General features: G+C 35.2%; 1 protein-coding gene across 1 annotated transcript; it reads right to left on the bottom strand.

Moving 5' to 3' along the window:
* Positions 1 to 4,105: 4,105 nt before the first annotated feature.
* LOC143617697 (lipid phosphate phosphatase delta-like) lies at positions 4,106 to 6,409 on the bottom strand. Its single transcript, XM_077090177.1, has 8 exons — positions 6,185 to 6,409; positions 5,996 to 6,091; positions 5,804 to 5,878; positions 5,573 to 5,703; positions 5,387 to 5,490; positions 5,149 to 5,277; positions 4,894 to 5,009; positions 4,106 to 4,758 (listed from the first exon to the last, which is right to left on the bottom strand). The coding sequence occupies exons 1-8, from the start codon at positions 6,350 to 6,352 to the stop codon at positions 4,345 to 4,347; spliced, it is 1,233 nt and encodes a 410-aa protein (XP_076946292.1). The 5' UTR covers positions 6,353 to 6,409; the 3' UTR covers positions 4,106 to 4,344.
* Positions 6,410 to 11,897: the final 5,488 nt, after the last annotated feature.

Here is an 11,897-nt window from a genome sequence, read left to right as displayed (position 1 = left end):
ATAGCAGGTGAAATTAGGGTTTAGGGTTCTAATGTTTTGGCGGTTAAACTCTATTTATGTGGACTCAAGTTTATAGCTTTTTACAAAATTAGCACTATACTTCAATATATCACCAAAGTTAATTGGGTTTTATGTCGGGTTAGTTTTTTTATTAAACGAGTCGCTCACGTTATGGTTCATTTGTTTAGCATGTTTAATGTTTACTTAAATATATGTCTGACCTATTAATCTGTTTGATTAAACGTATCGACCTGATGATTCATTTTTACTTGTTTAACCTTCTTTTAGCAGCATGTTGAATTGATTAACATTTATTCAACCTGATTAGTAATTCTACTCGTCAACATGTTTGATAGGTTTAGGTAGATGGGTTAAGGGGGTCGTGTCGGGTAACATGGATTTAAGTATGTATAGTTAAGGTTGATTTTTTTACACAAATAAAAAGATGATGATACTTGCGATATTTAAAATATTTGAATGAAAACTTACAAAAATTATCTAACTTGAAGGTTAGTTAAAAATAGCTAAATAAGTAATTTTATATTTTTTTAGTAAAAAATGAGCTAAATAGACATATTATAAGTTATTGTTAATAAAATATAGACAGAGTTACAGATTTTGTCCTTTAAACAAAGCCAGTTTATGGATCGTGTCCTTTTTTAGTTTGTTGACAGGCGGTGTCCTTTTAACATTTTTTTCCTACAAGTTATGTCATTTACACTAACTGGGTTAGAAAAACGCAGTTAAATATCGTCACATGAGGGCTTTTTGGTCTTTTACCTTTTCTCTCACCCACCTTCTTCTCTTTTTCTTTTCTGTACTCTATTCCTTTATTCCTCTCTCTTTTTCTCTCTACCACCATCACACTCCACCACCACCACCACCACCGGACCACCATCAACACCACCGACCAGCATCGTCCCCTCCATCATTGTCACCATTGTCTTCGACTCCGCAACAGCAACCACCGCCGACAACACCATTTTCTTTTTTCCCCAAATCTAAGATTGGAGTTCAATTAGGGTTTTGGATGGAGACCAATCGATGTCTCTTATCAGGGAGGATTATGAATCCCAATCGATTCTCGATTGTAGAACGATTCAGGATGGCTACCTGTTAATTAGGGTTGCGGAGGATTTATAACAGTCTCGTCGTCTTCCTCGCGGGAGAACACGACTGGATATGGTACCGGATTTACAAACTTGTACTGATTTTGTGGTAAAAGACAATTGACGATGTGGGTGCTGCAATGGTGATGGTGTATTGGCGATGGTCCGTTTGGTGAGCATGGTGGTGGTGGTCTCTTTGTGAGCAGGATGGTGGTGGTCGTTGTGTTGAAGGTCTGTTGAATGAAGATGAAAGTTGGGTGACAATGATGGAGGGGGCGATGCTGGTCGGTGGTGTTGATGGTGGCCCGGTGGTGGTGGTGGTGGTGGAGTGTGATGGCGGTAGAGAGAAAAAGAGAGGAATAAAGGAATAGAGTACAGAGAAAGAAAAAGAGAAGGTGAGTGAGAGAAAAGGTAAAAGACCAAAAAGCCCTCACATGCGACCCATGTGACGATATTTAACTGAGTTTTTCTAACTCAGATAGCGTAAAGGACATAACTTATAGGAAAAAAATGTTAAAAGGACACCGTCTGTCAACAAACTAAGGTGGTGTTTGTTTTTTCCTAAAATCACTTCTTCACCTCTTTTGTATGCCACGCAGACCACGCGCAGACGTTAAGCTCTGCAGCGTGTTTGATTTTTAGAAGACATTTCATTTAAAAATGTCTGCGCGCCCTGTTCTCCTAGAAGTGTTGCCCTAGTCACTTCTCACCTCTTCTCCTTATTTTCATTATCAACAACTCTAGTAGACCTCCACCCTCCTCCTTCTCTACCCCAACCCTAGCTGACTCCACCATCGCCGCCGCCACCGGCCTTCCTCCCCCACCGCCGCCGGCTATCTCCAAAGATCCGTCGCAGTCCGCCTCTCTCTCTCTATCCAAAGTTCCGCTGCCTCTCTCTCTCTCTCCAACACAGATCCGTCGCCGTCTCTCTCTCCAACAGGTTATCTAATTACCTTTTGTTTTAACTTTGTTAGATTATGTTATTGTTAGTTTTTTGTTAACTTTGAGTTAATAAGTTTTCTCCGTCGCCGACTATTTTTTGGATTCCAATTTGTATCTCTTTCACATAATAATAATAATAATAATAATAATAATAATAATATGAACAGACAGTCTAATTAGTGAATCTGTGAATTGATTATTGCAATCTAACAATTGGCTTTGGATGCTTGGTTTCTTTCTGGGTTGTGTTTCTTCCTTTTATTTAGATTATCTTATTGTTAGTTTTTTATTAAATTTGTTAGATTATGTTAGATTTTGTAAAGTTTTAATCTTTTAATTCCATATGTTTTCATCTCTTTCCAGTTTCGTTTTTTTAAATTAAATTGTTGATGGCTTTTTGTTTTCTCGATTCAGATTTCGTTTTGGTGTGGCTAATTCTGTATATACCAGTTAGATTAAGTTCTACCGGTGATTAAGAAAGCGTGCAGTTATGATTACGTACGAATGAGGGCAACACGGTGTCTATATGTTTTAAAATCACCCGACCTTGTGAGTAGTTTATATATTTATATGCTCTGTTTAGTACATTATATGTTTGAACTATCAAGTTGGGTTTGTTGTTCGGGTTTTGGTCCGGGTGTATGGTTTTTGGGTTTAGTTATAATGAAAAAAAAAGCGTTCAAGTTGTTTGGTTTCTGCGTTCAAATATAATTAAAAAAAGGTGTTCGGGTCATACGGTTTCGGGCTTACATGAACTAATAAAAAGATGATTAGTTTTTTTTTGGTGTTCAAAAGTAAGAATAAATGTTTGGGTTAGGGGTTGGGTTAGCTTAGGTCGTGTTTGGGTTATTTTGCGTCATGTTGTTTGGTTTTTGTTTGCGTTAGTTCGGGTTATTTTGGTTTGTTTGGGTTATTATAACTTGTATTTATTTATTTGTTTGTTTATTTAGACTTGGCAAGACTTGACAATGGCTACACTGATGGAACTTGACGATTTGATTATGAGAATAATGCTGGAATTTATAGATTGTTTGTAAGGCCTAATGATTCTCATACATGTTAATCTTGGATTATGTATTTTGATATTGTGAGTATTTTTAATTATGGATAATTTGTATTTTTTGGTATAAAATTTGGATTTATGTATTAATTGTTGTTGGATAATTTGTGTTTTTGGTATAAGTTTATACATTAAATGTATTAGCAGTCTGCAGACGTTGAAAAACAAACAGTCTTCTTCTTACAGACTGCAGAGGTTTGGTCCACCTCTTCTGCTACAGATGTCTGCAGATGTGGTCCGCAGACTGCAGACGTTTTACCTCTTAAAAAACAAACAGCACCTAAAAAAAGGACACGATCCATAAACTGGCTTTGTTTAAATGACAAAATTTGCAATTCAGTCTAAAATATATTAAGATGGTTAAATATGAAATATTCATCATACAAAATCATCACTAGGGTTCGATCAAAATTATCAATTCATCTAAATATGTAAAAGGACTTAACGTTAAAAAACTAACGGGGTTATTGAGATGAACGAAAATGGCAAGATTTAGAAACCTCAATAGTTCAGCTGGAAAAAAAATTGTAATAAAGTTGCGTAATTAACCAAACCTCGTTAACGAAAGAAAACACTTTACTCTAAATTAAAAGCGCAAATATGTATATAATATGTCAACATTTGAATGAGGTGTATATACTTGTTGATTAGTACATATTACATCACATTTTGTATAGTGCTACACAATTAACTAGAATCTACAAGACATACAAACCTTATTCGAAATTTATAACAATGTTGCGAATGAAACCAAGACTCATATAAATAAGAGTGACAAAATGGTTCATGTTAGATACAAACGGATAACAGACTAACCCAAGGGAGGGATTGTGTTCATATTAGTTTGTAAACGTCAGGAAGATCAATATGGTTGGTGGAAGCCGGGAATTTCCATGATGGATGAAGAGTGTCCTCGGAACTAGTCCAAGTAAAAAAAATGGTCATTGCATCCTAGAACTAGATGAGTGTCCCACAAACCAAAGTAAAGCTAATATTCCAAGCCATTCAACATTTTGATAACTTTACATATAATCATACAACCATATACGTTACTATCATACTATGTCTAAAGATCAACTACTACTAGTCCATAAAACAATACATGTTTGGCAATCAAAAACCCCATACTATACCAAAATTTTAACCAAAACTTTAAAATGACGAATATGCCTTCCTGCGGTATCTTCGTCTGTTTAGAAATATGTTCTAGAAACAAGGATGGGCATCTACAAATCACAGGTTGAGTTGAGAAAAGATTGAAGGGGCAAGATCCACCACAGACCAAGCAAGGCCAGCATATTGAACCAGCCTTATACCCGTATCCACATCAAACGAATCTTCATTACTGAAAAACAAGAGTTTTTGGAGATACCCATTTGATTGTTTGACTTTGTTTGACTCTTTGACTGTTGAAGTATCGGTCAAAGCCGGGACATAGCCTGAAGACCTTATAGAGATCCCTAATGCATTAGCTGCAATGGGTAGAATCCATTTTGCTAAAGCCTTGCTACAGAATTTGACTAGTAGTATGGTGGGAATGCCAACTAGGATCCTACCAGCAAACGCAACGATCGGGAGCTCAGGTGTGAACACGCGTGCCACGTGTTCATGGTGGAAGTGATCATATGTTTGTTGTACCCCGGTCACCTGGATCACATGTAGACCAGTTATTTTTTGATGTATTGATACTCATAAAGCATTAAGTCATGCAACATAGGATTTGTGACACACGTTACAAATCTATTTTATTATTTCTAGTATTTGATAGAGTTATAGCCTTACAATTCCCAAAGCAACGCCTGTGAATGCAGTGTGAAACTCAAAACTTGGAGTTGGAAGCTCGGGTGTCGGGTATGCAAATAGCAAAAGGAAGCTAAGTGCAACACAAAAGAAAGTAACTGCAAAAATATAAGAACTAGGCATTAAAACTTTTAGCTACTAGAGCAATTTCACATGTTTGAATATTAATATGTAAAACAGGAATTCGAAGCATTGATTGAAGTATTAAACTAAGTACAAGAAGTCAAGAACTCATACCATTTTGGTCCGAAATTACAAAACTGTCAACATGTTCATGAACACATAGCCAAAATTTAAGTATTGTTAATCCAATCACAAGACCACCGATGATATCAATCACACTGTGCATGCCAAGATAAATCCGTCCTGAAAAAAGGAGGAAGCGCCGGGGGGGGTGGGGTGGGGGGTGTCAGTTACTTATTTGTTGATCAAATGTGTAGCCAAAGAGGTGAATTCAATGAAGATTGAAACATACCCAATCCAATAAGGCCTACAAACAAGCAAACAAAGGCAAACGCAGCTAGTTGAAAAGATGCATCTGAGTTTTCATTGTACGATAAGATATAATGCAAGAGGTATCTGAATATCCAAGAAAACACAAATATAAAACCATGATTTCATTTAGCATATTATCATTAAGCAAGAACATCATAACGCATACCCTGATAAGCAGACTGTATTAAGAGTATGTGAAGAAGGAAACCCGTATTCCATTGCATTTTCTTTCTCGTCTTTAGTGACTGTTAGTCTCCTCACAAGTGGTGATTTCGGTCTAGGAGCCGACACCACATCCTAGAAACATAAGTTTATAATAGTTAATATTTATTTACAATCAAATATAACCCAAAAAATACTCGCAAACATTGTAATTAAGAACAAACCGATGTTATACCTTTATACAGTTTCCCATATAATCACAAAACGCCATCAAAAACGTCATTTGCCTTGCCAATTTCCCATGTCCACTCTACAACACAAAACCATCAACTTATTAATCAAATTCATTACACATCACCGTGAAAAAAAATGTCTTTTTTGGAATGCAAAGTATATTTTACAGTATGCAAAGAAGAAGATAAAATACCCAGAATAACAAAGGAAGAAAGCCAGTATAGAAGGGAACAGAAACAACGGAAGATAACCCGATAAAGAATGCATCCAATAGCTTATGCTGGTATTTCTGCACAAATTCAACAAACGGGTATAATATGAATTTTCCGCAAAAACGAAGAAATTTGTTGTAGAGAAATGGTCGAACAGTTGGTGGGCATACCTGGATTTGAATAATAATGGGATTAGCAGAGCTTACATAGCTTGAAACCCATGGTTGGGTTAGTGATCTGATTAAACGGGTGAGATTGAGCATGGAAAAGATTGCAATCCATGTTAAAATCCCAGACAAGAACGAAAGTTGCCATGTGGGTATTATTAAGCTATCCATTTGAACTTATGGAATTGAGGGATGAAAGACGATGATCACCGAATGGAAGTTTAATAATAATAATAAGAAGAAGAAATTTGGGAAGAAAATTCAAATATTATTAATATTCCAGTTGGTCGCCAGCCAGCCAGTCGAGGTCTGGAGGAAGGTTCCAAATGAAAATGTCCACGAGAGAGAGAGAGAGAGAGAGAGAGACTAATGGAAGTTGGATTTTGACCCAACAATTTTCAATTTCAATATTATTATTATTATTATTATTATTATTATTATTATTATTATTATGTGATTTAAGTATTTGACCCACTAATCAACGGGCTTGCCCAATGGCCAGGAACATGATGGATGATCCGGGTTTGAATCCTGATTCCAACTGGATTTTACCATAGCATTAAAACATGTCGTGCCTTCGGGGGGGTGAGCAAACTGGGTTTTACCGGGAACGCCAAGCCAAACTCGGATGCCAACGTGGATCCCGATCATGTCAACATAGTTGGCCTGAGTGGGGTGGCGGGGTGCGACGTGTTCGCGCAGTGAGATAGCTTAACTGTGAAAGTCACCGTTCGAAAAAAAAAATATTTGAGCCACTTGTTACCAATAGGATTTCACAATCACCTGATAAATCTATATGGTTTACGTGCTATCCCAGCCAACTGAAATAATAATCCTTTAACCACAAGGGATGGCTGATAGATTTTTCCAATCAAAGGGGGTCTTTTTCACTTTGGCGAATATTAGATGGTGATTTAAGTTAGTAGTTAGAGGGTGAAATCTCAACTGATAATGGGGGTTAAAGTTTATCTTAATAAGATGAAGTGGTGGTATGTAGCCCGCTTTTCTTTATTTGTTTTATTATTAAAAAATGTCACGTCGGCAATATACTAATGAAATTAGGGTCCCTTTAGTTTGTGGTAGCAAAAGAAAATAAGTTGAAATTTGAGAATAAACATTTCATTAGTTGATAGTGTTCCTGAGCAACAAGTGAAAGTAAGGATTGTTTAAATCCAGTAATTCAAATAATTTTGACGCCTTACAACTCTTTAAGAGGGGTTTGATACGATTTTTTTAAAGAAATAGAATATGTCCCAACCAAACATGCAAGGTATGAAAAAGTTATGAATTCATCGGAATATATTATTAGAATTCTACATACGAAACAACACTAAATCTAGGGATACATATCAATAAGATTTAATAACCTAAAACTACAATTTTGATTACCGATAAAGTGGTACTTTGATTCCAATCCTCATTTCGATTGATGATGATAGTTATTTTAGTTGGTGGTCACAACCTTTGTTTCTTTGTTTAAGTTGGTTTTATCCATTTTGCTTGGATACAATCGATCAATTTTGCAAAACAAATCGTCATGAGCTTCGTCACAGGAAGGGAGATCACCCTAAAATATTCATCCCCTGGCGTGAGAATAAGCCACAGAGTAAACGAAATAATCAATTTTGAAAGAGAGAGAACAGTACGAGAGTACATAGCACATGGTATATATAAATAGGTAATGTGTCACACCAAAAAAATGTCGTGTGAAGAGTTAGATTTACGCAAAAAAACATCTTATTGTAAAAGACAACGAAAGTCCTAGTCTTAGACAAACAAATTACAATAAACGTGACTAAGAGTATGTCTATAAGAGTTAATAATACGAATTAGACTTTTTAAACATACTATTTTTTCTTAAATCACTAAAACCTATTTTAGTACTACTTATTATCACGTTTAAACTTAAAAGTTTCAAGAATTCGTTGTAAGCCTATGGCATGATTTAATAAGTTGCTAGGATCTTGATAAAAAGAACATTGGATCAAAAAATAAGTTTTATTTGGGGTTGCCTTTTGTCTATTACAAATTTTAATATTTAACGTGATCCTTAAACGTTTAGTTTGGTATTATCTTAACCATCTTAAAGAAATACATTGAAACTTCAAGATTAAAGATTTAGTTTTGTAATCTCTAATTTATCCTTCATGACATCGTCCGAAAGATGTAATAACGTACTAATTTATTATTGGAGTTTTCAACTTTTATTTTCTTAGGCATGGCCGATCTGCAACTTTATTATCGTCCATCTAAAAGCGGAACAAGTGAACAAGTGTTCCTTTGCATATACGTGATCAGCCCATGTAGAACCTTTAGAGTAACACTATAGACAAATTGAATGTGATGCGACCTCAACTAGCTATCACCAACACAACAACACATTTAGGTGTACAAGTTGTCTAGGAGAAAAACTGCACAATTAAACATGCTTGAGTGAGGTTTTCAAGGATGGGTGGCCATTGGCCTGGCCTTGTGGGCGTCTCTACCAGACGTCTCTACCCGTGTGATTAAAACAAAGTTGTGGGCGTTTAATAAAAAGAGAGAGAGCTAGCATTAGTTGGTATAAGAGTGTGTGTAGTGGGCGACAAGTGAGGGGATTTTTGGGCGATAATGGGCTACAACCCCCCCCCCCCCTCGCGCGATATGTGGGGCGATAAGGGGGGCATAGATTTGTCGTTGGTGTATATGTTGAAACTAATAAAATTACTGAAGGGGCGACAAAGGCGACAACACCACTAAAATGAAAATCGCCCCTTTGATATAGTGTAACGTGTCGAAAATCCCCAATTTTGTAGCCTTTCACTACACATAGCCTTAGCCTTAGAGGTAGATGTCACATTACGTTTGAAGTCAAATAGTATCCAAGATTCCAAGCCAGTTAAACCATATTTTAACTTGATTTTGAACTATTTGGTCAACTCGATTTTTGTCTGGCAAAAGATTGGGCATTGGGCAAAGTGTTTTAAGTAGAATGAATGACTTGACAAATAATAAAGGATTGATGAGAACCCATTTTTATTTTAGTGGCATTAGGAGGTAAAGAATAAACCAAAATTTTCAACCCATTGTCTTCTCTTAAAATAAAAAGTTAAGATTCTAATGTTCCATATATATAAAATTTTTGTTATGAATACATCATAAAGTAATGACTCTCCATATTCATAACCTCTACGTTTCATTATGTTTGTAATAATATTATAGCCTTATAAATAGTGGCTCTTGTTACTATATTAGAGACACCTCTCAATGAATAAGAACTATCTCCTTTTCTACTTCTCATTTTCTCTATATTCTATAATTACATGCATTTCCTATAATCTTAAAAGGTATATTATTTTTTTTTGTTCATTTTCCAGTTGTTTGCATTTGTTGAAGGTTACCTAAAAGTTATTTTTTAAATACTACATTATTGATTGCCAAACAAATCCCCAAACTTAAAGAGATCAAAAGTCATGCCTTGATTTTCTAGTACACTTGTTTTATCTTGTTGTTTAAATACGAGTCTGCTAGTTATTATTAATCATTGTCTACGTATCTATGTTACATTATAATACATATCGGAGATTCCAATATGAGACGCCGTAAGTTAAATGATCTCTTCACCGGCAGGCAACTTATAGGTTATCCTCCGGCGACTTTAATTGCTCTCATTCAAGTGCTTTAATTGCTCCATCAATCGTTGCTTTATCTGATCGAATTGCTCCTTCAAACGATTTCAAATCATCGTTTCAATAATATGTTGACAATTCTCTCTCTCTCTCGCTCACCGGATTCTTCAGCTCATTCATGTTCGATTATAATCAATACTACTTGCCGGCCGACACCCTCATCTCCAGGCTATCGTATCATCACTCCAACCCACTTCCTGTTATGGTGGTAAGTGTGGGTATTATTTATCTCTGAATTTGGGATTCCAGAATTTTGAAGGTTTTGTTGTCTAGCTTCACTTGATTAGTTCATTGTTGATTTTGCCCTAATTTTTAATAGTTTTATTTATGGTTGGATAGGTGAACCAGTTACCAACCTTGTCTGAGTTTAGGGCTTGTAATCTTGGGTCAATAATCATTTTAATTCTTCTGTGCATTTGTCTTATCAACCACCAAGGTGAGTACTATACTTCATTGGCAGCTTATTTAATAGTTGATGACAAACATTGATTTTGCAATGTCCTTGTTCTAATTTGGATGGACCCGCCATCGAATATGATTGGCATTCAAGCGTACGAGAAATTCTTTGATGATTCTGATGTTCTACATGTTGGCAGAAGAGGTAATAATCAACTAATCCATATCTATATAAATCTCATGAAATCAAGCTAAGAATAATCAAAATCAAGTCCTAAATAAAGGGTTGGTTTTTTTTTTGGTTTGTACAGTTATTTGAACTCGGTGAGAGTCTTTTTTGCTGGGGTTCTAATGTCACACTATGCATGGCATAATTCAAGCTCTAGGTATGTATGATTCAGATATATATTTTTTTTTACCAATTTTATACTCCATTAGTTTATTTGCTAGGTCATACTTTTGTTTCGTGTATTGAAAATTCTCCAATTTCAAGCATGCATTTGCAACAATGTTTTTTATTGCAGAAACATTTGTATTTCTCTATGTGGGAATGGATGTACTGGACTATTAGAAGTTAAAATGACCATATTAAGGTATTATTGGTCTTCAATTGAAGTTAATCTCCACACATTTTTCATCTTTGTATAATTATATTTTTATTGCAGCTGTTGGACTCCAATAGGCATATACATCACTGTGTACTGATGTTGATTTGCTTGGATGTGATGTGCTTGTGTATCCTCTTTTATTTATTGCTAATTATATACATATAGGTGATGATCTTTCATAAAAATCACAGGGCAACACCAGGTAATTCTTTTTTCTGAGCATTATATTATTATTTATTATGAGCATTATTAATATTCTTATTATTTTTTGAAAGGCTTTGAGCATTATTATAATTTGGGTATAAGAACTTAGTTTTATCATCCATAAGATGATCTTAACATGATATCCATTTTGTTGTGCCGCATCAAAGTATATCGTTCAGTTATTTCTTAATTTATTACTTTGTTGAAACTAAATTTATTAAAATAATTTTTTATGTGGTGCAATTCGAATTTTACTTGCTTTTGCACACATTAACGGGAATGCATTTGTTGTCTTTAACTTGTTAAAATGGGCTATTTTAGAATATGTATCAATATGGTTCGGGTCACAACCTTTTATTTTAAAAAGGTATTGAATTGGTTAGGGTGAAAACTAATCGTTTTGAAAAGCTATCGTTCTGGTTCGGATCAAAACGGTCCATTTTAAAAAGGTATCAATCCAATCATTCAAGGCATCATCGACGATTATATTATTATCGGCTTAGTTCGGGTTATTGCGTATCGTTTGCTTCAGGTTGAGTTCCTGATACCTGATCACGCATACCTGAACTAACTGAACCTAACCCGACATAACCACTCTAACCTGTATCCAGTGACCAATTTTGAACAGTTTGAATTTACCCTTACACATTGTTCAAAAGTAATGATACTAATAATAATGCAATTATAATAATAGTTCATACTATTTCAAAAACAATACCTTTTTTGAAAAGTTCAAGCTGGCAGGTGAATATATATGTTATTTTAAGCCCTACTTGATTAATGAAACAACTTGATTTATACGGGTTAAAATACAGTGCCATTGGATACATGTAAGACTTG

The sequence above is a fragment of the Bidens hawaiensis genome, unplaced genomic scaffold (assembly GCF_021521415.1).
Source record: "Bidens hawaiensis isolate Kalapana, Puna unplaced genomic scaffold, B.hawaiensis_p1.1 tig00057023_1, whole genome shotgun sequence".
NCBI lineage: Eukaryota > Viridiplantae > Streptophyta > Magnoliopsida > Asterales > Asteraceae > Bidens > Bidens hawaiensis.
Note: the sequence above shows the minus strand (reverse complement) of the source record. Positions and strands in the feature narration are given on the sequence as shown.